Genomic DNA, 27,121 nt, shown 5'->3' with positions numbered 1-27,121 from the left:
AAAGCGTATCAAAGCACCACTCTGAGACAAAAACTAACTCTTAAGAAGTAAGAGCTGAAAACAGCGCTCTGATTGGCTGTGCTTCGGTGGCCCGCTGCAGCTTCACTTTGTTGTCTGAAAAAAATCAGTTTTAAAGCTGTTCACCTGCCAAAAATAATGCTTGTGAATATTAATGACGTGACTAAGGGTCTGTGAGAGCTAGGACAAGTTACACAGCATAAAAACCTTCTTAGTTTTGCGGTGTGAAAATCCAGTGCGTCGGTTTTAAGTTCATCATTTGCGCACGTTCTCAAATGTGCTTATTCAAAACCCAACAAATACTAGAATTATGAGTGCATTTGTTGCTTAATTCCTGCCTGTTTTAACAAAATCTCCCTTTTGTCTTACCAAACCTCACCCTTTCCAATCTTCGTCCACCTTTTGACTGTCACCCTTTCCCTCTTTCTCCCTCATTTCTCCCTTCGGTGCTCCTCTCTTTTCTCCTGCTTCGCCAGTGCTCAGCCTGCTGTTCCACTGTGTCTACTGGGGCCTGTACGGACGTGATGGAGTTGGCAACGGCAGCCTCAAATTGCTCGGTAAGTTTCCCCGCGTATCACCGACCCACCGACCGACTGACATGCCTGCAATAATCACTCAATGCCAAAATGCGATGAATGATGGATGGGGGAAAGTAATAGCCACTTTGACAGCCCATGCATGAATTTGTGTGAGCAATGACCTTTTTTTTTTTTATCTTACCCGTTATGATATTACAGATTCTGAAAAACGGTGGTTCTAATTCTTCTCTTTTTCTTTTTGATTATCTTTTGTCGGTCTCCAGGGAAATTACTTTTCTCTGTCAGTTTCCTGCTCTTCCTCCTCATGCTGATCCTGCTGGGCAAAGGGTTCACTGTCACCAGGTAAAGTCGCTAAAGCTATATGTATTAGCACATCATGAGTATTAGTAATAAGTTTGATCCTTGAAGATTGATCCTTTCTATTTTAAAATCCGTGCATTTTTATAACTTACATTTGACTTCATGCTTGCCATTGACGTGTGCAGAAGATAATATGTTATGTGGGTATGAGATTATTTTCTGAAATGTGACAAATGACAGACGCATCATCCAATTCCAAACAGCAGAACAGTTTAGTGCTGCACAGACAAAAAAAACATCCAAAAAATAATTTAAAATAATTAAAATAAAATAAAAAATATATATACAATGTATTTTATTTTATTACATTTTTTGTCTTTATTTTACCAAGTTGAAATAGTGTTTTCACAACAATAAAGTGAACATTTGTACCTCCAAACATCTGATCTGAGAACTGTTTGAGAAGGAATACCAACTTCTCTGTGCAATATTGATATTTTCTTTTTCTGATGTAAAGTATAGATTTATTACATTCAACACTGGCATTTCATAAAACAAAAACAAAGGAGATGAATTTTCAAAAACTGACTTTACGTAGTAGTGGTAGTGGTAGTGGTAGTGGGTAGTAGTAATAGTAGCAGAAATAGCAGTAGTCGTGACATCACTAGAAGTAGAATAAGTTAAAAACAAGTCTCACATATTCTTGAATATTAGTAGTTTAGTCTCATATTATGGAAGTAGTTGTGTAATGCTGTGTACTAATGCTCTTTTTTAAATCCGAATGCAACTTACACAAAACATTTCCTATTTCCAAATTCTAACTTTTTAATCAGACACAAGTAAATATCATTATGCAGCCAGTTGATATTTTTCGACAGCAAGTGAACATGTTTTCATATTTGATTTGCTAAAAGACTAAACACTGCCAAATGATCATAGCTTCACAACTGGGTGAGACCATCTTTCAAAAGCACTGCTCTTGTGTTCTTATGTACAGTATAAACCATCAACCATCGCTTGACCATCAACAAAAGGAGGGCAATCATGAATCCTTGGTGTTTCTTATCTCGTTTTAACTCGGCTCTTAATCACATGGCTTACATTTTCATCTGCATTGTGGTTAAAGGCTGGCTGTCTTATCACGCGGGTCTGTTTACCCCCGGCTCGTCTCAGTCAGTCTCCCGCTGTCATCTCCGTAACACTATCTCACCATGTGACGATGTTGGGCGTCAATCAAAATGTCACCCTGAGCAGTGGCAGCGATGATCTGCTGGTTTATTGGTGTGAAAACCATACTGTAAAAAAACAAAGATCTACTCAAGTTGAAATATTTTGAAATCAGAATCCTGATTTGTTTTGTGTTTGATTTATTTAGTTTGTAGAATTAGATTTTTCGATGTCTCTCTGCACTACTAACTCACAGGCTTTTGTGATCTCCCTGCTTTTGGGCAAGGTTTAGCTGAGGTTTATTCAGAATAGGCCACACAGTAGATGATTTATGAAAGCTGTCTGATTCTGGATCATCAGCATGTACTTGTCCTCCGCCTGACTGGACCACTGCCCTGACCGTCTGATGGTCACTGGCTCTCCTTCCTTCAAACTGTTCTCAGAAACAACGGGGAAACTAAGCTGGTGTTGTAACTATACTGACATTTCAAACTCAATTTTGAAAGTGAAGGAAAAGCTTGATACCGGTATCAATACCACAATTTCTCAAACAATACAATGTGATTTTTAACACAAAACAAAAGTACTGTATTTTCCGGACTGGAGTATAAGGAGGATATATGGAGTGAAGTCGCATTTTTGGGGAAATGTATTAAATCCAAGACCAGGAACAACAGATATTTAATTTTGAAATGCAACTTAAAATAATAACAGATTAGAGAACATGGTGAATAGGTGTACGTATGCTAACGTAACACCTTCAGCTACATGACGCACAGACAAGGAACTGTAAAGAACTGTGGTAAGTGTCTGGTATGTTAACGTAACATATTAACAGTTATTCAGATAACTATAGCATAAAGAACATGCTAACAAGTTTACCAAAGCATCAGTATTACCCCAAATCACTAAATCCATTGAATTCTTCTTCCTCTGTGTCACTTCTAAACAGCTCCTAGAGCCTAGAGCGCCCTCTTGTGGTTGTCAGTGTGAAAATAATCAACATGTGACATGCGGTTGCCAGTGTGAAAATAACGAATAATATCACATATACCGCTCTGGAGTAAAAGTCGCACCTTGCCCAAAACTATGAAAAAAGGTGCGACTTATAGTCCGGAAAATACGGTACTTTCTTTATTACTACCCTGAAGTCCACCCCCCTCTGCATGATTCGGATATATATTAAGACTCAGAAAACTAGTCTGAAAAAATGTGTATCTAGTTTCTTTACTAAATCAATTAGTATCTCTGCAAAGGCATCGGTCTGACCTCGCAGACTATTACTAAACTTTTTCAAACATTTCCCAATAATCGGGTTGAATAATTAACTTTTGTCAAACCAGATTCTTTGGCTTTCCCGCGAATGTCTGGACCTACTTTTGGACTGTTAAATCATAGTGGATGCTTTTCTCACTTAACTCTTTACCCTTGCAAGATCTGAGGTGTATTTGTAAGCAGGATTGCGCCCTGCTCTGGGCTGGGTAGAGTCTGTGATCCCCAACACCCTGGTGACTCATCTTCAAACTGCATTTCATCGGAGCACAAATCACAGGCATTGCACGCTAACTGATAAGTTGACAGTTTTGTGATAACAACCCAAAGACTTTGATAAGTTGCTTTGGGTGTGTGATGCTGAATTAGTCAGTGGCAAAAGATGAAGGAAATTCAGATGAAGGCTTAACACTGAAAGCCCCATGACAAGTGCTGTGTGAAAGTAGACGCATTCATTTTCATTTCTTCCACTTAGGAGAGCGCAGTCAAGCTTGTCCTAAAGTGTAATATAATTTTATATCACAGAAGGGAGTACAACAGGCTCTGGTTTTCAAAGGTTTATAAAAAATAATGTTTTCAATTTAAATGTGTGACCTCTGACCTTTTCATGTGTTTATTTTCCAGGGCAAGGATCAGCCACAGCGGCTCAGTCAAGTTGAGCATCTACATGACGGTCTACACCATCACTTATGTCATTCTGTTCATCTATGAAGCAGAGGTACAAGAGAATTCCACTTTACAATCGTGTGTTTTGGTGTTTTTGAAGACATTGCGCCTCGAACTCTGCTGACTTCATAGTACAAGGCTATTACCACCACCACGCTCACTTTATGACAAATGTACTGATTTGACTGAAATGTATTGATTCTTTGTTTTATGAAACAAAAAATACAACAACTACCATATAAATAACATATAGAAATATATTTAAATACGGAAATGGTAAAACAAAACAAAAAAGTGTAGCAGGTAGAAATCTAGGACGTCTGTCACATGTCATTTGGCATATGTTCCATTAATATGTCCAATTTCAAACTAACTAACTATTACAAACGTTATACTGTATTGTTTCCATGGCAGGAGTTTTAAGTCCCAGATACAGGTTTTTTTTAAATCAAGTGAAGTGGGAAGACACAATTCTCCAAGTAATTCCCTGTGAACAGTGTGCGCTTTGACAAGATGTTAAAATAAAGTGAGATATTTTTCAACATTGAATATACTTATACCAAGGACATCGTGGTCTCCTTCACTACAAGCACTCTTACAACCCTAAAGTAACCATTATTCCTCTCAATGACATAAGAAGCCTAAAATCTATTCAAATGGTTTTGCTCTATGCTCTGTTCTTTCTCTGGTCAGATACTCCGGAGACAGATAGTACTTTGAAATAAAGTTGCTGAACCATTGTCAAAACCAGTTATTTATATAGTATGGAAATTACCTACTATGAATTACAAGTGTACATTAGCATTCACCTGCTATTACCTGGCATCTTATTAATTATATAGTTATATTGTTAGCATTGCATACCATTATTGCTCCCAAAATCTGTAAGCAAATACAAGAATCACAAAAGTTCTGGCGTAGCTCAGAATCTCAGTCTTTTTGATGCTTTCCGAGTTTCCAAAATAATTGCATGAATATTTATACAGACGGGAGCCCACAGATCGGCGTGGGCTGTAATGGCTTTCGCTGTCAAATCACTCATTACTCTCAAACCGTTAATCATGAATAGATTTGGAACCGATCACAGACACTAAAGAAAAGTACTTGATGAGTTTTCTTATTATGTATTCCGACAAATTAAGCATCCTCCCAAACAAACAAACTGGCGCGGTTAGACGTTTCCCGATGTAATTAGTGATCGTTCTGTTGAGGTTGTTGTTAGATATACACCTACTTGCACTGCGACACAGAACACATAGAATCTGAACCCATGAATAAATTACATACAGTATCTATACGCCTGTGCATAATCAGTGAGTTGTGATGAAGACGCTTCTAGGGCCAGTGGATTAGAGACTTTGAATACAGGATGGCAATAACCTATTGGGAATACTTCAGACGAATCAGCACTATATTTAACAGCAAGCCCTATAGCTGTCCCTCACTCCACAATATGCGCGTGAAGAGGTGTAATTTATCTGCCTGCTGCCCCGCTACATGGTACTCTCTATTAAAAAGCTACCAACTCAAGGGAAACATGCTAAAAATACCCTAAAGTGGGTTAGTATTTGAAACCAAGACATGTCCTGGGTGTGCGCTGCAGATGGCCGGGAACTGGCTGTGGTTGGCTGGATCTTAATACGTTTCGCGTGTTTGCCGTCCAACCTGCGCTACTGTATGTATTATGCACAAAGGGTAATCCAGTACGGTCAGTGCGGTCCAGTCGCCGGGCTCTGGTGTCCACAGATGGAAACACACACAGGCACACACGCGCTCAGCAGTGACCTAATTGTGGACAAGTTTCAATGTCAAATGCGCACAACAAGACGGCTCAACTGTTGGAGCTAATTATGTGAACAAAAACCTGTAATTACTAATTAAAGGATACAATGCAGGGATAATCAAATATGATGTGCTACTTGGTGAAGTGTTGTTCGATGTTTCACTCAACACTTCCGCAGATATTGCATGTTTGAGAAGTCATTCTGAATTCAAGGGTTGAAAGAGATTATAGCTTTGATAATAATGTGGTTAAAACAGTGTTTAGTTATTTTTCTTGCTGAAAGATTATAATTTTCTTGGCACAGTGTTACTGATATTGCAGTAGGCTTATTGATAATGGCAGTTATGGGAAGAATTACTTAGCCCATTATTTTACAGTACACATTCAACACATTACACTTTAGATTGTTTTTAAATGAGAGCAATGTAGTATTTATTTAAATGCTTATTTTTGAGTTGACCATTTTCAATAGCTATAGTTTCAAATGGATATTGATCTGTACAGAACCATTTTATACCCACAGTAAACTGAATTCCTTTACATCGTGGTGTCCAAACGTTTATCACATATTGAAAAGTATACAGAGTGGAGGGCCAGGACAGACAATATGAAAATTACGTGAATCGTTGAGCCACTACACCTTGAATGAGGCTTAAAACATACATTTTAGGTCTCTTTAGCATAAACAACGTTTTTTTTCTCAAAAAAGATTCAGTTATTGTCATCTGGACAAAAGGTTTCGACTCTCATCCAAGAGCCATTCTCAATCTGTGAATTGAGTCTGGGAACTCAAGTTTTATATCCTACTCTGTGTAAGCCCTGTACACCGGGCGGGACGTCCTGATAAAGGGAGATTTTGATTTAACTTGAGACTGCTCTTCTTTGTTTTCTAACAGCCCTGTAATGCTCTCTTCGCCTGTGGATACCTGGCTTGGGCTGTTAATAAAGTGAAGAGAACCAAAAAGCAGGGAACAAAAGGGAAACAGAGAAGGAAGGGTGTTTCTATCCCTTATGTCTCTGGACTGTCGGAAAAACTGCAAAGATTTTTTTGGCAACACGAAATTCCTGTTTATTTTAAACCAGTCAACACTTTAAGACAAAAACTGGTTCACCCTAAGGACAAAATGCCCACACAAAAACAGAGCAATGTAGTGTATTCTATCCAATGCAGAGAAAAATTGTGAAGAGTGGTACATAGAGAGACTAAACAGCCACTTCACAAGAGGCTTTATCAGCACAGAAGACATGCAAGTTCAGGACCACAGAGCGCCGTGCATCTTCATCTTAAAGCCACTAACCGAAGACAGAGAGGTGAAGATTCTAAGCCGGAGAAGATATTGTTTGAAAGAAGAGTTAAGGAGGAAATATTTAAAGAATCCTTTTTTAAACCAAAAAATTTAAGATTCGATCTTCCTGTTGTATATAATAGTGAAACCCTGGAGCAGGAGACGCCCAGGGCATTCTGATGCTAATCAGGTCAGTGAGGAGGGAGCAAGAGTCCGTTTACAATAGGATGTTGATAGGCCATTAAAGAAAACAGAAGAGTGAAACCAAAAACTCCCTTTATCAGGACGTCCCGCCCGGTGGGCAGGGCCTACACAGAGTCCAACTGAATATTTCGACAATGGAACAGTCCTGGATGAATAATGATTTGTTTTTTAGGTTTTGATAGCAAAAAAAGCTAATTTTATAGTAAGAAGTACTTACTATAAAATTAGAAGGCCCACAAAATTGGTCTGAGGGCTGCACTTTGCTGTTGGGCAGTAGTTTGGACACCCCTGCTTTGCATGTTCCAATCAGAGTACTTTATTCTGAATACTAAGAATACTTTCACGTGAAGTTACATAATATTATAGTGTTAAAAAAGTGTAATTTAGAACAGCTTTGTGCTTTTGTTCATCATCAAAGGAAAACTCACACACTCATCACAAGGACAGTGTTCTTTTCTTACTAATACTTTGCAGTTTAAAGACTAAATTTCACGTCAGGTACCGCAATGTATTCCTTTGATTTTCGCACAGTAACTTCATTCAAATGTGTATGTTTTCTTTATATTCTACTCTTTAATCCATCTATAAGTATTTAGCACATATTGTTGTAGCACCGTGTGGGTGCCATGGATTTGAGAAACTTGTACTGTGAATCTCAATGTTAAATATTTTCTCTTAAAATACCCTAATGTGTTATTGTCTTTTCCAGCATTTCTATAAATTGGGCTCATACTTTTTCCTCGCTAACAAGAGTCTTGTGTGTCCCAGTTCTTTGACCCAGGAGAGGTTCTGTATGCGTACGACAGCCCGGCGGGATACGGCCTGATGGGTCTGCAGCTGCTGGCCTATGTGTGGTTCTGCTACGCCGTCCTGGTGTCGCTCAAGCACTACCCCGAGAAACAGCCCTTCTACGTCCCCTTCTTCACTACCTACACATTATGGTAACACTTATTAATATTAACACTTCACGGTCGATATATATGCACAAGGAGCATGGCTCGTTTTGAATATACTACTGCATGAGATTTAGTAAAATGAGCCCTCTACTATTGGAATAATCTATTTTATATCTGTTAATCTTCACTTTAAGAGCGATCTGTTTCACACTTCTATCTTGATCCATACCTTTACTCAAAATATTGATTCTGCAATAAATTGTAACATACCTCTTCATTGTAAAGATAATGTTTTACACTTATTAACCTGCTGACTTCTGCACTCATGCTAAAACTGCTGAGCTGAAAAGGTGACCTATTCATTCATTCAAAGGAATAAGCTCATGATGATAACTCGGGATAATTTTAAAAATTTGAAAAAGAGCTGCCTCAACAAAAGAGAAGTATAAATTAATCCTCCACATGCATTTAACTTCATTTTTGTATAAACTTATCCTAATGACAAATCAATTAAGGTCGTACACCTCATATACACACTTGCCGTACTGATGTTTGATAAATGAGAGCCATTGTATTCTGATATTAAGGACATTGTGAACATGGAATTACAATGCATTTTGTTTTTTCTATTCTAAACATGATTTTAGTAAACGTTTAACACCGGTTTTGAGGTGGATCCATATTTCAGGACATGTAATATTTCAAGCTTCCCTGCTAGATCTTTATGCCTCTGCTCCGTCGTCTTCTCTGTTACTGTTTAATGTCTAATCCAGCTGTTTCTCTTTAGGTTCTTTGCCGTGCCAGTGATGGCGCTGATTGCTAACTTCGGCATCCCACGGTGGGCCAGGGAGAAGATCGTCAATGGCATTCAGCTGGGCATCCACCTCTACGCTCACATCGTCTTCCTGGTTTGTACCCCACCCACGTACACATTTTACATATACATATATACATTCTATCTACGTCGTCAGTGTTATTCAAGGGCCATTACTGCGGCTGTCAGTCATTTATTATTCACTACCCTTGAGCTCCAACTTCGCCATGCTGATTGTCGCCTCTTCACATCATTATCTAGCTCTTCCTCACCTCCGACACATTGTTCTTTGCTAATGGCCTATTCTGTTCATGCAAACTCTTTTATATTCAGTTATCAGTCAAGGCTTTAAATCCTCACTTCTCACTTGTGCAGCGCTAAATATAAATCTATAGAATCCGCCTGCTCATAATAAGTTTTCTCATAACCTCTTATAACCGTATTGCTGTTTTATGTTTAAAAAATAAATAGTAAAAAAAACGACCCTCCAGTATATTATTTGAGCAATTCAATTAAGAAGAAGAGTTTCTTTTTTTTTGCTTGCATTTGTTTGCTTTACATAACAAACATTAGTACACATGTATACAATATCATGATCGCACTACACAACAAACAATGAGTCTACCATGTGTGCTGCTGAAAGGGCCGGCCCAGCTAAAAAGGGCCCCCAATCTGGCAACCTGACTTATGTCAACTTGACGAAGTGCGAGCGCAGTAACATACAAAGCACAAACAGCATTTATTTATAATGACAAAATGGCAACCAAGGCACCAGACCTTGTGATGATTGGTCAACTTCATTGTGTGCGAGCAGAATAAATGCAAGACACAAACTCAACAGTACATGGTCGTCATGTCCAAAAGAATATATCTCTCGGTGCCAAAAAACTAAAGAAGAAAAGACTTGACAATGAAAATAAACTGTAATCTCAACAACACTCCAGGCATTGTTGAACTCATTTCACAAGAGACTGTTAGTGCTGCTGTTTGAAAGTACGTTGAGTCTGTCATGTTGGTGCTCTGATAGCGCCCGAGGCTAGCAGATGAGAGCTCTGGGCCGGGACCCTGCCATGGGGGCCCCACACATACCTGTGTTAGCGAGCACCGCACCACTAATAATGCTTTTGAATGAAGGATATTAAGCCTAATATCCGCCTGGTGTTAGTTTTGGCCCTGACGGCTGTGGCACAATGTTAGTTAAATGGCTAAAACAAATAGTTATGAGCTAATATTTTTTTAAATGTTGGGGGTTGACAAGACTACTTCTATAAAAACTTTGTTACAGATATTATTTGTACATTTACCTTTATATAATGTAATTCAGTTCCATCCGTTCATCTTCTTTCGCTTATCCGGGGCCGGGGGAAGCAGCCTAAACAGGGACTACTAAACTTCCCCACCGCACCAGAGGCCTGCCCAGGCCAGTGCCTAGGTCCCTCTAGCATGTCCAGCATCTTTCCTGGGGCCTCTTTCTGGAGTAAACTCATTTCGACCACTTGTATCCATGATCGTGTCCTTTCAGTCAGAATCAGAATAAGTTTATTGCCATTGTCAATTAACTGAATTCACAAACACAACTTTCTTTGGTGATTCAGTGCAACATAAAACAATGAACAATGATAAAACAACCTAAATACCGTATTTTCCGGATTATAAGTCGCATTTTCATAGTTTTGGCTGGGGTGCGACTTATACTTATATTTATATACTTATACCCGGGTTGGACTTATACGTGATATTATTTGGTATTTTCACACTTGCAACTGTATTTCATACTCCTGTGCAACTTATATATGTTTTTTTTCTTCTCTATTATGGATGTTTTGGCTGGTGCGACTTATAGTCCGGAAAATATGGTAGTCAAAAAGAAAAACTATTAAAATTACCATCACCCAAAGCTCATGACCATAGGTGAGGGTAGGAACGTAGACTGACCGGTAAATAGAGAGCTTTGCCTTTCGGCTCAGCTCCCTCTTCATCACAACAGTCCGATGCAGCGACTGCATCACTGCAGCCGCTGCACCGATCCGTCTGTCGATCTCACGCTCCATCCTTCCCTTACTCGTGAACAAGACCCCGAGATACTTGAACTCCTCCACTTGGGGCAAGGACACCCCACCCACCTGGAGAGGGCAAGCCACCTTTTTCCAGTTGAGAACCATGGCCTCGGATTTGGAGGTGCTGATTCTCATCCCAGCCGCTTCACACTCGGTTGTAAACCGTCCCAGTGCATGCTGCAGGTCCAGGAGCCTGACGATAATATTCCATAATAATAATCCATGAGGTTTCTACTTCCCATGGGTTTTTTTGTAGTTTATTCTTTCTTAGACCCTCCTTTTCAGAAACAATAAACTACACAAAAAACACAGGAAAAAGTAGAAACCTCATGGATTATTATTATGGAATATTATCATCAGGCTCTGGCATAATTTGCAATATTTTATGATGAAATGCTGCTAAAATAATTTTCAGCTCAACTCATTACACCATAAGTGCTGCCATGTTGTTTACAGTATCTAAAATTATGTATTTTCTTGTGTCTAAGGTTATAACGCGTCCATCGGCAGCCAATAAAAACTTCCCATACCATGTTCGGACATCCCAAATCGGAATCCTGCTGTCCAGTCCGAAAGCAGGAGAGGGCGCCGAGAGTTTCCCCCATCACGCTTACGGAAACAGCTCCTTCCTCGGCGACTCGCAGCCCAACTTCACAGAGCTCTTTTCTATCCAATCAGTGAGTGCCATCATTTGTGTTGGTGTCTGCACGTTGCTAATGATCATGTTTTGTCTGGAGGGGAGCTATCCATTTTAACTTTCACATAAGATGTAGCCTGCTGTGTTTTCTAAACCAGTGAGTTTAGAGGGATATTTGTCAACTGAAACGTCCATCACTCACTGCATGTCAGCTGAATGACAATAAGCTACAACACAACAAGAAAAACATAGTGCCTGTGAGAAATAATCATTATAGCAGGTTTGACAAGGCCAAATTAAGGTGTCGTGTTTCCTGTGATGAAGTATTGAACTAAGGGAACTTTCAAATCTGAGGCTCGTCATGCAGAACAATAATAAATTGTGGTGGCTTAAGCTATATGCAGGTACTGCGCTGATGTCATTCGCTTTCTATGACAAGGAGAAATAGTATGAGGCTTGTGGAAACAAACGACATAATGCAGTTCCTACATACAAAGTTTAAAGTTGAAAGTGGGATATTATGTTTGATATGTACCGTATATTAAGAACTTTCCTTTCCTGAATTAGTTGCACCAGGATACTTAAAATAGGTTAACTCAGAGATCCTAATCTTTTTGCAAATAATATAAACCAGGAATGTGCAAACCTTTTTCACGGGGGGCCACTTATTGTGAATTATTCCAGAGTGCCACTGACTGGCGGTCAATATATTGAGTCATTCAAAAAGGTGCATTTCACATACCACTGTAACTTTAGAAAGACTTGGAACATTACTTTTCTGGTCTCCATCCGAATGCAAATTTATTTAGGGCAATGGTATATACTGGAAGAACTATTTAAATTGCAGTAAAAAAATACTTAATTTGGGCCAATTCAGCACCAGGCCAAAAAACTGCTCTGAGGGCCTCATTAGTGCCTCAAGCCATAGTCACTGCTGCATAAACCAAACTGACCTCTCCGTTTGGTCAGGTAACCCAGTTATGCAGTGGCTTTCAAATGATTCACTAAAAGTACCACCTAAGAAAATATTTGGCTCTTTGAATACCACCAGATCCACACCAGGTCCATAACAAGACGATTCAAAGTCTAAATAGGGCTAAACTCAATTTAAAACATTTCACACCAAGTACATAAGAACAGTAGTACATGACCTTTCAAGTAGCACCAGATCTAAACAAGGTCTATAAAATGACATGTCCAAGGAATACCCCAATGACAACATAATTGTGGACTTTTGGAAGGATAAAACATGTGATAAAAAGAGACTATATGAAACACTTGAATTGCGGAAAAGTAGTGGCCCACCGTCACTTCTGACCAGACGGGTAATCGTCCTTTCATGCGTATTTCCAGGATCCGGTGAAGACGGTGGAGGAGATGGTGGCGCGCAAAGGACAGGAGGTGCCAAGGAACAGCGAGCAGAAGATCATCACCACCGCAGCAGATCTGACGTCAATACTGCCCCCACCTCCTCCACCCATACCGCCCCGGCCCACCGCACACGCCTCACCCCCGCTGCCCCCTCGCCTGCCGTCTTTCACCGAATACTTCAGCATGCAAAGCGGAGGCGGGGCCGCTTTTGGCACCAAGGCATAAGACACACATAAAACTTGGGGGGATTGGGGAAATGCATGGGAAAAGGAAGGTCGAAAGACTTTATTGTGTCTGTGTGTTTTTTTTTTACAGACAGCCAAATAGATTTAGGAAGACAAATCACCGGAAAAGAAGGAATACTTTTTCTTCACCTGTGACTTGAAAGAACCTGGAGTGCATTGGAATTGCTGCAAGATAGAAGCGCCAGGCTTTTTAAAGAATAAAGAAGCAATAAATATTTGATGTTGACCAGTGAAAGGCACAGAGGGAGAAAAAGATGACAAAGTGGATGTGGCCGGGGCAGTCCAACTAGAACAGTGCAGCGAGTGGAAATGAACAAAATTCTGAAATACTTCTCATTCAAAAATTCATGAGGCATTGACAGTGTGCTTGAGAGACTGTAAATAGCTCAAAATGGATCCAGCTGCCACTATTTTACTTTTTATTTTCTTTCTTAATTGTTTTTGCATTTAATTGCAATTGGGGCTGTGACCATCAACATAGTTATTTGTATAACTAAAATCCTTGTAATTGTTTGGTTGGTTCTGACAAAGAGCAAATATGTTTTTTTTTTATTACAATGCCTTTGTTGGTTAGTTTTATTTGATATGTTGGTAAATGTTTATGTAAGCTTCACCTTTACTGTGGACACTACTTGTAAAACACGCATGTTTGTATTGTATCTCGTCTCCAAAAGGGGGATACATGTAATTCCTGTGACCATACAATAATAGCTTATTGTCTGTATTGAAATGGTAATTTTGTAAATACATACAGTAGGCTTCAATATATATTTTTAACAGGATAACACATTTTATTGATATAAACATAGAGACAGTGTTAAAATTGTATTTTTATTTTTGAGGCGCAGATTATGCCTGCTGCATAATGTATGGTTTGTAGGCAGTGAATGTACTGATGCAAAACAGCACAAAGACAGATTTAAAGTGTTTATTTAAAATGTGTCTGTAAAAAAATAGGATGACACTAGCCTGGTCAGCCATCCCATATTTGACTCCAAAAGTCAATAATCATCTACAAATATCCCTGCTTGATTGTGAGAGGAACCAGAACCTTTTCTAATAGCACTTAAGTACAATTTTCAAAGTAAATTGTACTCAAGTAAGAGTAACTGTACTTCATAATATTACACAAGCAAAAGTAAAAAAAGCATTGAGGAAATGATACCCCAGTGAAAGTAAATGTAACTGTAAAAAAGTATTTTTAATGGAGACCAAAACATAACAAAAATAATAATAATAAATCATATCTCGGAGTAGTACAAAATGTTTAGATAATTTATTATAGTCAACAAAAAGATTTCTCATTTATAGATTTACTCAGTTGGAATTTAACTTAAACTCAAGTAGGAATAAATATATACAGTTCAAAAACTAAACTGAAAAGCACTTTCTAAACTAAAAACTAAACCGAAAAGTACTTTCTTTAAAAAGTTACTCAAGTAGATGTAACTGAGCCAGAGTAACTGAGTCACCTGTGAGTTAAGAATGGGTCTGGCTGACCAGGCTAGGTGCAATCCCTCTATCATAGAAACTCTTTCCCACTATCTATTTCCAGAAAGATTGTTTTTTAAAAATACAATTTAATGTTGAAATGTGCAATACGGTGATCATTTGTTGTCCCTCGTATCAAGCTGTAGATGGACTGTGAAGACCGCTACACAACTGTACATTCTGTCTGTCCTGCATGGAGCACTTTAATGTTCCTCATTCGAGTCAGTTTCTTTGTGGCGACGTCGCCTTTAGGACTGCTTTAAGACATGTATTAACATCACTAGTAGTACTCCACCACTCAGTATTGTAAATACCAGCAAAACGTCATTGACTGTGCTTTTCCACTATGGTTTGAAGAATGCTGTACAGTGTCGAGGTGAAAAGAAATCTCCATTTCCATCACAAATTATTGTCAAAATGATCAACCTTGACCAGCCCGTATGTAATCATATGTCGGTAAAGCATCGTAATACTATCAACTGCAAGCAAGCCCACTGATTAGTCAATGACAATGTGATTTGAGTACTAAGATGTTAGGACTGTGATGTGTCATGTGTGAGACTGTAGTTTGAGGTACTAGTCTGTGAAAGCAAATGATACTTGAAGTGCTAGTTGTTCTTCCTGGTTATGTGTCTGGTTTATATTCGGCATGTGAGTCATTGTGTCTGCTGTTGCCTGTAACAATTGCCATAAAATGACTTAAGAAAGACAAAGGTGACATGACTGACAGGCAGATTGACACTATCATTGCCTCACCCTTGTGTATACTGACATCCAGTGACAGGAGTGGGACACTTTGAAGAGAAGTGAATAAGAGATTATGTATGCATGAGGAAAAAAATAAAAAGAGCACAGCTTTTAGGCTCCTCAGAGCGACCTGGTAAAGAGCACATTGCATAAGTACCGTTTAAATACATTTTAATGGAGTTCAGTGACAATTCTGAATATTCTGTACATATACACTTTTTGCCAAAATAAAAAATGTTTTAGTAAAGTATATTTAAGTGTGTATTCATGTCAGGCAAATGGTATACATTAAATTGTTATGTTAATAATCCTGATATTTTAATGAACTATTAACTCAGACAGACAGATTTTTATTTTTTTATTTTGTACAGACAATGTGTGATATTTAACATTTCTGATGGCTCCACAACCCTTTCAAACCTCCAGGATTTACGAGGAAACAATCACCGGCCCTGCTATCAGTCTTTGCTCTTTCTGACTCAATATTAGAAGAGGTTAACTAGCCTTTGTATCTAATTGCTGTGCCATGTCCTCTCTGTATCCTTTGAGCAGCTGATTAATCAGAGTCAGTTCGTTCTCCTTTTTCACAGGATACAGAGGAGGAAAGGGGTTTCCTTTGTACTCTAGCACAGCCATCTTTGCTCGGTCCAAATTTTCCCTGTTGGGTAAGCGTGAAATCTGTGTGTAACCATTCGTCTGAGTTTCAAATCTGGGAGCAAGAACCTTGAAAAGCTTTGGGACAAGATCCTTTTCCTGTACAGAACACAGATGAAGAAGAACATATTAGTGTTATGCACAAAGACTTACTGCATCTTCACTATAACTACACTGCAGGCAAGTACCGTCAACCAGAAACTGGCCATCTTCATTGCCTTCTCATCAGTGTCTCCTTTCTTTGCATAGTCAATAAGCTGCAAGTAAAAATTGTAAAATTAAATGTAAAACATACAAGATTTAAAGTGTATCTTCAACACTTTATAACGTGGCAACAAAATAATGTGGCATAATTTAATCAGTTTGTATTATTTGATATGTGTATATATTTTCTTCTTCTTCTAAAATGTTTACGGATAAGTTGTGTTATCCTCTATAGTGTATAGTATATCATGTATAGAGAAAACGCTTTACTCCTCCCAATCACCACAACGTATAACCTCTAACGAAGATGCTTTTAGTTACCTCTTACGGCTACACAAATATATAAATATTCATAAATTGTGATAACATTGGAATAGTGACCTTTCTCTAGGACAATTGTTGTATCAAATGTTTTAAGGATCACTCGCCCCAACCTAATATATAATGACCATATATTATCAATTTCACTGTAGGCTAAGTAAGAACACTATTTGAACTAGTAGCCTGACCCGGGCTCACCTTCTCTGCGTAGAAGCGGACCTCGTCTGCGCGGCCCAGGGTGGTTTCTATCCTTTCGTATCGCACCAGTCCCGTCAGTATGTTCCGCAGGATGTTTATTCTGGACTCGGGACCCAGGCCGATTCTTCGGGCCATTCGCCCATGAGATATCAACATTTGCAACGTGAGCCGCATCTTGTCCGCTCGGATTCCTCCACGAACCTCCGCCGCCGAAAAGGAAAAAGTATGTATGGATTAGGAATTTACACTGACTTACTAATTACAAGTAGCGTAACATTTTGGTTTTTTTTAAGGTCAAATGTATGTAATCAAGCTAAATCGACTAGGTCAAGCGAGTCAACTTGGCTTCCTACAAGCTGTAGCTAACTAAGCTAACTTCTGACAGCAACAGTGCGTCGTCTAATAGTGTCCGGGTAGGTTCTACACTAGAGCAAGGTTCCGTTTTAAATAGTCCATGGAAGTTTTTGCTTATTTATCTTTCCTTAATTGGGATGGAGCATACTAGTAAAATATCAATGTAATTAATGCATATATCACGGTCTATGAATAGTGTATATTAAAAGTCAAAGGCAGGAGAAGCACGCAATTATAATAAATATAAAAACAAAAGTATAAAGATTTATTTTTTAACAACGTTCACAAGGCAAATATTTGCCTTGTGAACGTTGTTAAAAATAAATCTTTGAAGAAAAAAAAAGAAGAAAAAAGCTGCTTTAATTGTGTAAACACCAATTATACTCATGTATGCTTATGTATCCTATAAACGGCACATTCAGAGGTCCTGTCCAACTTAGTTATTGGTGTCATTCAGCCATCCAAACGATTTCATGTCATTTTGGTTCTTGTAAGAAGTAGTTGGTAGTTGTAATTGTAGTGGTAGTAGTAGAATTAGTTGTATGCTAGTATATTACTAGTAATTCATGTTTTTGCTTTTTTTACCTTTACCTAGACATCAGGAATCATGTTCTGTCCACACCCTCTTCCCCAAGACACCAGACTGCGCAACTCCCAGTGACATTTGTAAGAGAACCAGCTGCGTTGCCCTGAGCCCACAGGACAAGTCAGATCAGTTCTAAATAATCTGGTGTCTACAGCTAAAATATACTCTCCTTTGCTACCTTCAAAAATCCTGCACACATGGAGTCTTGGATTTGGTTGGGTCCACACCACTTCCAACAGATCTCCTCAGACACCGAGAGGACATAAACACAATGCAAGCAGTCGCTGCCATTGGTTGTAGAGGAATAGCTGACCAACACAGCTGGTGGGCAAAGGCAAATTAGGTTCCTTGCCAACATTAAAGCATATTCTTATGGAATTTTATCAATGTTTATGTTCTTATCCAGAAAGAAATCTGTCTTTGGGTTAATGCTGATGATTTTTCCTGAAAAACCAGACCTACATTTACATATTTGAAGAAGCTTATCAGGCCCACAGTCTCTACCAGGAAACCCTTTGTTTATCTGTGACTGTCTTCAAATGTGACTGTTAATCAATATGTGGCTGTGAACAAAAGTCACTCTGCTTTGATCTATCTGACGCTTCGTACGTCAGGTATTAAATACTCAGAGCAGATAGGCTCAACACTGTTGTACAACACTGTCTTCCACACTCCGGAGTCTGCAGAGTGTCCAGAATGTTGCAGTGCAACTACAAACAGGCACAATGAAACTGGAGCATTCCTATTCTCTCTTCTTTGCACTGGCTCCCAGTTGCTTTCAGAATCTATTTTAAGATTCTACTTATTGTTTTTAAATGTTTGAATTCATTGGTACCACTGTATCAGTTTAGAACTGCTGCAGCCGTACTCTCTTTCTAGAACCCTCAGGTCTGCATATCAGTTCCTCCTGACTGTTCCAAAGTCTAAGCTTGTGTCGAGAGGAGGTCGCCTTTTCAGTGGAGGCTCCTAAACTGTGGAAGAACCTGCCCCTTCATGTCCATTTTGCTCAGTGTGTGGATGAGTTTGGCTTTTTATTCAGTGTAGATCAGAGCATCTTGTTTTGTAACCAAAATGGGTTCTAAGGATGTACTGTAAAGTTGTTCAACATGTACAAGTTTTCTCAGTAGGAGAACTTTGAAGGACCGGTACATACTTGCCAGCCTTGACCCAGCGCAGGAGTGTCAGGTGTACTCTTTCACACATTAGCCACTGACCTTGAATTAAGATATATAGACATTGTGTATTCAGTCTACATGTTATGTAAAGCATTCTTTAAACATATACCATAAGTATAAATGCTGCTCTGCCTTCATGTGTGCAAACTTAAAATGTTAAAATATAAATAGAGCAACTATTTAGCTCTTTATTTTAAAAAAATGTTTAAAGTAGCAAATATAACGTTAGCAATCCCAGTAGTTCTGCAGTTACAGTGAACAAGGACTTACTGCTCACCAGCAGCTGAACCTTATTCATTTAACTGAATTAGACCAGTAATTAAATAACATCTCATAGTGCTTACTTCAGACACAGCTCCAAACAGCACATGGAACAACAGGTACTTGTGTCCTGTCTAACAATTTTGTCCATATATATCAGGTTTCTTACCATTCAGTTTACTTACAGTTTATATTTGTATGTTGACATTGACTGTGCTTTGTGGCATCTGCATGCTCCCTCAAGGCAGTGACCAGTATGAAAACAAGAATATTTATGACATTATACTTTATATATTAAACTATCAATAAAATCAACACTGTTTTCTGTTTCTTATTCAACATAAACTTGATAAAATAACTAGACCTTTTCAATTGAGTCCTTTTTTGTCCATTAACATTAGCTAAGTGGCAAAAAACTGGGTAAAAAATATATTTCTATTATTATTGTGCTGACTATAATGAGTGGTGGGTTTTTGCTTTTCTTTTCCTTATATTAAGCATGAAATAATACATTCTGTCTTATTTTTGTTTGTATATAATTGTAGATTAAGCAATTTGTCCATTTTGCAATATGTTATCACAACTATTCCCTAGATTATTATTACCATGACTATCAACTAATTATCTGTATTTATTTCAGTACAATATTCAAGAGGAGAAACGGCAAGTAATTTCATATTTTTATTGACAGAGATGGTAGTCAGTAGTGTTCACATTGTCCAGAAGATGTGTGAGCTGTTTAGTTGCTGGCCATGGTGTTCTCCAGCCAGTTGTTGAAGAGGCAGACCTGCACAGAAACACACAGTTAGACACAGGGCCACGGCACACACCTCACTGAGCAGGACCCAGACCCGTACCTTGGCGTAGACTCCAGGGTGGTCCCTCTCAGCGCAGCCATAGCCCCAAGACACCACTCCCTGCAGCTGACCATTGCAGACCACGGGGCCACCAGAGTCACCCTGAGGACAGAACAGGGACAGTCACTACACAGTCACTACACAGTTGCTACACAGGCGGGACACAGGGTTACGATGAGCGCTCCTATGGGGACAGCAGAAGACTGACCTGGCAGGAGTCCTTGCCTCCCTCCAGGTATCCAGCACAGAACATGGCGTCAGTGATCATGCCAGGGTAGGAGTTGTCACAGTCAGAATAGGACAGAATGGGGATCTGCAGGCACTGCAGCTTGTTCGAGTCAGCGGCTGAAAACAAAACAAGGCCCTTTGAATCTATAATTTCAGTGTCTAAAGTAGTTGTTGATCTTCGGACATCCTTAGAATGTGATAACCATGAATCCATGATATGATGGGACGCAGTCGAGTGTTACTCACTGGAGCTCATGGTGTTGCCCCATCCAGAGACAGTGCACATGGTGCCAGCGGGGGCACAGCTGGTGGGCAGAGCCACGGGCTGCACGTTCTGGTTGAGGGTGGCGGGCTTGCTCAACTTGATCAGCATGATGTCGTTGTCAATGTTGTAGGAGCTGTAATTGGGGTGGCGGATGACACGGGAGGAGCTGATGAACTGCTCTGTGCCCTCGTTCACCCGGATGTTGTGCTCTCCCAGACGCACCTCAACGCGACTGAATACATTCAGAGGTCAGAGGTCACGCTCAAACACTATATCTTTATAGCTTTACATTTCAGACACTTACGACTTGTAGCAGTGAGCAGCAGACACAACCCATTCTGCGTTGACCAGAGAGCCTCCACAGAAGTGGTATCCAGAGTTCAGAGACACCTGGTGGGCCTGAGAGTGAGGGGTGCACTCATACCCTCCGACGATCTTGTCGTCCTCGGCAACTGCCAGTGCATCACAAACTTAGTTTTCAGGTACAAGAGTTTGTGAATGGTTTGATGGTGTGAAGGTACTTACAAGCCGCCCCGATGAGCAGAATGAAAACCAGACACCTCATGTTTACTCAGTGATCCTGTCGATGAGAGGACTTCACCTGGACACCTGGTTTATATGGTCACTCACAAGACCTGCCCTGCTCTGCTCTCAACTGCCATTGGTCAAATGGACGGCCAATCCCTGATCAGAGATGTCAGGGATGGATCAAGTATATTTTTAACTAAATAATAACTAAATACACATTTACATTTATATACATCCGTATTACATTGTTTTCTACAAAGAAAATTGCCATTTCATACAAAATAAATGTGTTAATTACTTATTCCCCTCACGTGCATTGATGATTTTTCAATATTTTTTTACAATATAAATGCATTTAACGGACATCATGGAAAAGATTCAGATTAATATCTGAAGAATATACTAAACACATTTAAAATTTTATTTGGTGAACATTTTCCACTCTGAGTTGGTCCACACTTGTCTGATTAGATAAGTGACAGCTGTCTGTTTCACAGCTCCCAGAGTAAACATTATTGTTTTCTCCTTTAAAATGTGACATGATCACGTAACAAGCAGTCATCCAAATAATTACTCAAATAAAAGTATAAGTAAACTTTACTGTATAGTACTATATGTTTATATGTTTATACTACTACTGTTTACTATACTTTACTTGAGTAAACCTTAAATGCATTCCAAAAGTAAATATGATATATAATATAATTCCAAACATAAAAAAAAAATATTATATATATATGCGAACCAACCGGACATAGTGGTGGTCGACAAGGTGCAGAGGAAAGCCGTGGTGGTGGACATTGCAGTAACATCCAGAAAAAGGAACATGAGAAACTAGAGAAATACTAAGGCCTCAGAGAGGAGCTGGAGAAGGCCTGGAGCGTGAAGGTATCGGTGGTGCCCGTAGTGATCGGAGCACTTGGGGCAGTGACCCCCAAACTGGAGGAATGGCTTGAGCAGATCCCAGGAAAAACATCAGACATCTCGATCCAGAGAAGTGCAGTGCAGGAACAGTAAACATTTTTTTAACATTTATTACTTAATTTCCCTTCTTTGGATGTGGTCAGCAGTGGAAAATGCCAATAATATAAATCTTTTATTTTTCAAATTATAATTTGCTATTTTATTCTGGCATTGCACATTGCTATGTTCTATGAGTCTCAATCTTCTGCCTCTAATGTAGTGCATTTGCCATTGAGCATGTTCAAAACATTTGTAGAATTATCATTTGTGTTCTGGTTTGTTGTTTTTTACCTGTTTATGTTATGTTTAATTTCCTTTGATCATTATGTTGTTTTCAACAAATAAAGCAAGTAATATGTTCTGAACTGTCAAAGTTCTGCCCCAGAACACGTGCTGTATCTCTTAATAATAGACCCTGTGAACAGGCCATCTGTGGAGCTGCAGATAGTCACCAAACTATAAAGCCTTTAAATGAGTTAAGTATTCACATGTTCTGTGAACACAGAATATCTGTACACATAGTCACACCATGTACTGTGTGCATTACATTTCTTTTGATAAAAAAACTAAATTAAACCTTTTGTGATTTGAGATACATTTTTATACAATTCAAGACAACCTTAGTTTAGGACAGTGTGCAGTTACATGATTTCATGAATCCTGCTGTGATTGGTTGAAAGTATTCTTAGGGGAGTTGCCCAGCAGTAGGTCCAGTGCATATAAACCAGGTGTCCAGGTGAAGTCCTCTCATCGACAGGATCACTGAGTAAACATGAGGTGTCTGGTTTTCATTCTGCTCATCGGGGCGGCTTGTAAGTACCTTCACACCATCAAACCATTCACAAACTCTTGTACCTGAAAACTAAGTTTGTGATGCACTGGCAGTTGCCGAGGACGACAAGATCGTCGGAGGGTATGAGTGCACCCCTCACTCTCAGGCCCACCAGGTGTCTCTGAACTCTGGATACCACTTCTGTGGAGGCTCTCTGGTCAACGCAGAATGGGTTGTGTCTGCTGCTCACTGCTACAAGTCGTAAGTGTCTGAAATGTAAAGCTATAAAGATATAGTGTTTGAGCGTGACCTCTGACCTCTGAATGTATTCAGTCGCGTTGAGGTGCGTCTGGGAGAGCACAACATCCGGGTGAACGAGGGCACAGAGCAGTTCATCAGCTCCTCCCGTGTCATCCGCCACCCCAATTACAGCTCCTACAACATTGACAACGACATCATGCTGATCAAGTTGAGCAAGCCCGCCACCCTCAACCAGAACGTGCAGCCCGTGGCTCTGCCCACCAGCTGTGCCCCCGCTGGCACCATGTGCACTGTCTCTGGATGGGGCAACACCATGAGCTCCAGTGAGTAACACTCGACTGCGTCCCATCATATCATGGATTCATGGTTATCACATTCTAAGGATGTCCGAAGATCAACAACTACTTTAGACACTGAAATTATAGATTCAAAGGGCCTTGTTTTGTTTTCAGCCGCTGACTCGAACAAGCTGCAGTGCCTGCAGATCCCCATTCTGTCCTATTCTGACTGTGACAACTCCTACCCTGGCATGATCACTGACGCCATGTTCTGTGCTGGATACCTGGAGGGAGGCAAGGACTCCTGCCAGGTCAGTCTTCTGCTGTCCCCATAGGAGCGCTCATCGTAACCCTGTGTCCCGCCTGTGTAGCAACTGTGTAGTGACTGTGTAGTGACTGTCCCTGTTCTGTCCTCAGGGTGACTCTGGTGGCCCCGTGGTCTGCAATGGTCAGCTGCAGGGAGTGGTGTCTTGGGGCTATGGCTGCGCTGAGAGGGACCACCCTGGAGTCTACGCCAAGGTACGGGTCTGGGTCCTGCTCAGTGAGGTGTGTGCCGTGGCCCTGTGTCTAACTGTGTGTTTCTGTGCAGGTCTGCCTCTTCAACAACTGGCTGGAGAACACCATGGCCAGCAACTAAACAGCTCACACATCTTCTGGACAATGTGAACACTACTGACTACCATCACAGTGAATAAATACTTAAAATAAAAATTCAGTTTGAATTATTTGTCCTCTATGCTCATTTCAATTTGACTGTTCATCAAAACACACAACTGCCTCTCATTTGATTTATTGTTTTCTTAGTGACTATTTAGCACATTTTCCTACATTTTCAACAATGGCTTGGATTTACTCCCAATGTAAACAAGTCAGTTTAACAGGCCAGATTAACCCCTGTTCTTGGAAACATTATACCCATGTAAAGGAGCCTAGGCCAGTATATACCCATCTATCTGTCACTGTCATGTCTTGCTAATTATTTATTTATTCAATATTTTACCAGGTAGTTCAGTTGAGAAGTCATTGTCTTTTTACAGTTTTAGTCTGGCCAAGAAGCAGCACAAAAGATAGTAAGAAAAGTACACCCATTTTTTCCAAACATGCCACAGTAAAACATTTGAGGTCAAGATATAAAAGCATGCTCAGATCCTGAAATACTTTGGATTTACATTTTGAATAAAGAGAGAGGTACACATTTAAAATGTTATGCCTAGCCTTCGTGTTGCCCTATTCAGTCAGCTGTATCAATGAGATCATGACCACAGCAAATATGTCGAACTGTGACATTATAATCCTCACAAATGATGAATTGGCCTAGATACTAAAATAATATTAGCATAAAATGGCCTATCCCCTCGGAAAAAAAGTACTGGTAGTTTCAGAGGTAGTTATTTTGCCATCATAAATGCTTATCATCATCATTATTCTCTTGTTACTGTAACCATAACTTCCTCTACTACCAATTACTACTACAATCAAAATTCATACTGCAACTGTACTTGCCCCTGCAACTAATATGGAGACAACTACTAACAAATACAGCTACAAAAATACTAAATATTCTCAAAGGTAAACACATAAACTCATTGATAAATTGGTTGCACAAATTCTTGTTATATGCCATAAAATACTGTCAATTCTACATTTATTTACTCTATTACTTTTAAAATACATTACATAATACATTCATTAAACGTGTGTTTCATATTTATGGGCACGTGCCTGCTCCCAAAGATACATGAGTTTCACATCTTATCTTTTCCAGCAAAGAGGCACATTTGGAGGGACTGGCACTCATCAGTTTGTGACAGATAGCTGACAGCAAGCTGGAAAAGTGTCAAACGCTGTTATGTGGCAGAAATGGCTGCGAGGACAGACAGTGTACCAGGCAGTAGCAGGGGGAATGTATTGTAGAGGTATAAAAGCTTTTTTCAAGTTTTTGGCTAACAGCTTGTTTACCTGCACCACGACAACAGTCTGACATGTTCTCTCTACTTTGAATGAAAATGTCAGAGCTCAAGAGTGTTCTGGCATCAAAAGTGAAAGTGTATTTTTGCCCAGGAGCTTTATTTTCCTCTGCTTTTCAGTGCCGTGAGCAGCAGTGCAATATAATGTACTTACTAAATGTACTCGTAGACTTCAAATAATTTATTGTGGGTGGATATAGACCCTTTCAAATGTTCTGCCATCAGTATGTTCAAAAGTCCAGAATACAGGTGACTGGATGCAGAATGAAGCAAAAATGGAATATATTTTCTTCAGTTAACTGAAATGCTGATTGTTTTAAGTCTTTACAACAAAAAATAAGTAACCATTTTAAATTTCTAGGGTAGAAATGTCAGTTTGTTGTTTTCCCCATTGGAAAAAAATATATTTTCTAGCCTCAAAATTGTATATGACCCTCACAAAAAATATAATCGGTGGTAAAATACCTGTAGATAAAAGGAATGAAAAACTATTGTATGGTCAATATTTCCGTAAGCAGTTGTCGAGTAAAACCTAAAAAGCTTTTCTTTCATAAAAAAATGCTTGGTGTATGTCATAATCTAAATAAAAACTAAATAAAAACACATGTAAGATACAATTGTAAATGTGTTTAAACCAGGTTCTCATATCGCTCACATGTAAATGTGTGGTTTTCAAATTGCCAAAACCACCTTGATTTTGTACTGCTTCAATTTAGTTCAAAACAATACTATTTTATGGATAAATATCATGATTAATAATTATATTTTATTTATTAGCATTCAACTTCAACACAATGGACAATGAATAATTTGCTCGTTGCTCCTGAAGGTCGGCGCTTTGATCCCAGTTCCAACTGAAGTGGATGTTGTGGTGAGTGATGAATGAGTGATTGGTCATGGCTCAGATTGGCAGTTTACCACATCGAGTGTAGAGTTGATGAATGACTTAAGGGTGGGTGATATTTTCTTGAGTGTCTACAGAGCCGCGGCGCGCGGCCGAAACTGCCATGTTATTTTGTGCCGCGGCTCCTGAAACTGCTGCGCTATTTGACCACGCCGTTTTAGACTGCGCCGGGTTAAGGTTAGGGTTAGGGTCAGGGTCAGGGTTAGGGTTAAGGTTAAGGTTAGGGTTAAGATTAGGGTTAGGGTCAGGGTTAAGGTTAGGGTTAGGGTTAGGGTTAAAATTTGGGTTAGGGTTAGCCATGAGGCTATACTATAATATATATGGCAGTGCCGCGGCTCTGCAGCCACGGCCTTTTGGAGTGTCCCCATATAGTGATATTATGTAAATCCAACAGAAAGATAAACAGAACATTTTCAACCTGTTTTTCAGTAAAAAATGTTGTGTGTGCATTTTTTCGAAACAACATTCACCAAATTATCTTAATTTTATATTTTATATGTTATATTGCCCACCTCTAGAATGACTGCAATGCTTTGAGAGGCCTGTCACTCATTCTGCAAAGTAACTGATGCATTACAAAAAGATGACATTTTATTGTTTATTGTTTTTCTTATTGATGGTCTCCCACTCTGTGTTTCAGTTCTTTTGATGCAAGATTCTAGCTGTATTTCATGAGAATATCCTCAATCCAGGGCATGAGAGAGCAAACTTTGGTGTAGACTCCTGGGTGATAGGGTTGAGCGCAACCATAGCCCCAAGACACAATGCCCTGGAGCTCACCGTTACACACCAAAGGACCTCCAGAATCGCCCTGATACACACAATAGTTGCAATAACAATGGCAGAATTATA

The 27,121-nt window shown here is 39.5% G+C and overlaps 5 protein-coding genes across 5 annotated transcripts in view; 2 read left to right on the top strand and 3 right to left on the bottom strand.

Annotated features, from left to right (window-relative positions):
- Window positions 1-14,173, top strand: part of tmem145 (transmembrane protein 145) — a 64,407-nt gene extending 50,234 nt beyond the window's left edge. Inside the window, exons 9-15 of the mRNA XM_072460213.1 lie at window positions 495-575; window positions 821-899; window positions 3,921-4,014; window positions 8,004-8,176; window positions 8,919-9,039; window positions 11,491-11,679; window positions 12,993-14,173. Of these exons, the coding sequence (XP_072316314.1) occupies window positions 495-575; window positions 821-899; window positions 3,921-4,014; window positions 8,004-8,176; window positions 8,919-9,039; window positions 11,491-11,679; window positions 12,993-13,235 (980 nt within the window). The 3' untranslated portion in view covers window positions 13,236-14,173. The remainder of the gene's footprint in view (window positions 1-494; window positions 576-820; window positions 900-3,920; window positions 4,015-8,003; window positions 8,177-8,918; window positions 9,040-11,490; window positions 11,680-12,992) is intronic.
- Window positions 14,174-14,828: 655 nt separating this feature from the next.
- On the bottom strand, window positions 14,829-17,272 carry mrpl17 (mitochondrial ribosomal protein L17). The gene is made up of 3 exons (XM_072460224.1): window positions 16,871-17,272; window positions 16,336-16,404; window positions 14,829-16,246 (listed from the first exon to the last, which is right to left on the bottom strand). Exons 1-3 carry the CDS (start codon window positions 17,042-17,044, stop codon window positions 15,989-15,991), a joined length of 501 nt encoding a protein of 166 aa, XP_072316325.1. The 5' UTR covers window positions 17,045-17,272; the 3' UTR covers window positions 14,829-15,988.
- Window positions 17,273-19,916: 2,644 nt separating this feature from the next.
- On the bottom strand, window positions 19,917-21,231 carry LOC140373626 (trypsin-1). The gene is made up of 6 exons (XM_072460222.1): window positions 21,122-21,231; window positions 20,901-21,048; window positions 20,578-20,828; window positions 20,312-20,448; window positions 20,104-20,205; window positions 19,917-20,033 (listed from the first exon to the last, which is right to left on the bottom strand). The coding sequence occupies exons 1-6, from the start codon at window positions 21,159-21,161 to the stop codon at window positions 19,986-19,988; spliced, it is 726 nt and encodes a 241-aa protein (XP_072316323.1). The 5' UTR covers window positions 21,162-21,231; the 3' UTR covers window positions 19,917-19,985.
- A 1,505-nt stretch (window positions 21,232-22,736) lies between these two features.
- Window positions 22,737-24,109, top strand: LOC140373625 (trypsin-1). Its single transcript, XM_072460220.1, has 6 exons — window positions 22,737-22,899; window positions 22,973-23,120; window positions 23,193-23,443; window positions 23,573-23,709; window positions 23,816-23,917; window positions 23,988-24,109. Exons 1-6 carry the CDS (start codon window positions 22,860-22,862, stop codon window positions 24,033-24,035), a joined length of 726 nt encoding a protein of 241 aa, XP_072316321.1. The 5' UTR covers window positions 22,737-22,859; the 3' UTR covers window positions 24,036-24,109.
- Window positions 24,110-26,857: 2,748 nt separating this feature from the next.
- LOC140373624 (trypsin-2-like) overlaps window positions 26,858-27,121 on the bottom strand; it is a 9,390-nt gene continuing 9,126 nt past the window's right edge. Inside the window, exon 5 of the mRNA XM_072460219.1 lies at window positions 26,858-27,080. Coding sequence (XP_072316320.1) covers window positions 26,928-27,080 — 153 coding nt within the window. The 3' untranslated portion in view covers window positions 26,858-26,927. The remainder of the gene's footprint in view (window positions 27,081-27,121) is intronic.

Source organism: Eucyclogobius newberryi, unplaced genomic scaffold, assembly GCF_026437365.1.
Source record: "Eucyclogobius newberryi isolate DKJ021-1_F unplaced genomic scaffold, fEucNew1.0.hap1 SCAF_3, whole genome shotgun sequence".
NCBI lineage: Eukaryota > Metazoa > Chordata > Actinopteri > Gobiiformes > Gobiidae > Eucyclogobius > Eucyclogobius newberryi.
This window is presented reverse-complemented; position numbering and strand designations above follow the sequence as displayed.

Bases quoted from the DNA above. Each gene is read 5' to 3' on its own strand.
- mrpl17 (XM_072460224.1), bottom strand. From the start codon at position 17,044: ATGCGGCTCACGTTGCAAATGTTGATATCTCATGGGCGAATGGCCCGA. The intron at 16,405-16,870 runs GTGAGCCCGGGT...TTTTACTTGCAG, and splicing joins TCCGCTTCTACGCAGAGAAG to CTTATTGACTATGCAAAGAA. The intron at 16,247-16,335 runs GTACTTGCCTGC...TGTTCTGTACAG, and splicing joins TGGCCAGTTTCTGGTTGACG to GAAAAGGATCTTGTCCCAAA.
- LOC140373626 (XM_072460222.1), bottom strand. From the start codon at position 21,161: ATGAGGTGTCTGGTTTTCATTCTGCTCATCGGGGCGGCTT. The intron at 20,449-20,577 runs GTGAGTAACACT...TTTTGTTTTCAG, and splicing joins GGGCAACACCATGAGCTCCA to CCGCTGACTCGAACAAGCTG. The intron at 20,206-20,311 runs GTCAGTCTTCTG...TTCTGTCCTCAG, and splicing joins GAGGCAAGGACTCCTGCCAG to GGTGACTCTGGTGGCCCCGT.
- LOC140373625 (XM_072460220.1), top strand. From the start codon at position 22,860: ATGAGGTGTCTGGTTTTCATTCTGCTCATCGGGGCGGCTT. The intron at 22,900-22,972 runs GTAAGTACCTTC...ATGCACTGGCAG, and splicing joins TCTGCTCATCGGGGCGGCTT to TTGCCGAGGACGACAAGATC. The intron at 23,918-23,987 runs GTACGGGTCTGG...GTTTCTGTGCAG, and splicing joins ACCCTGGAGTCTACGCCAAG to GTCTGCCTCTTCAACAACTG.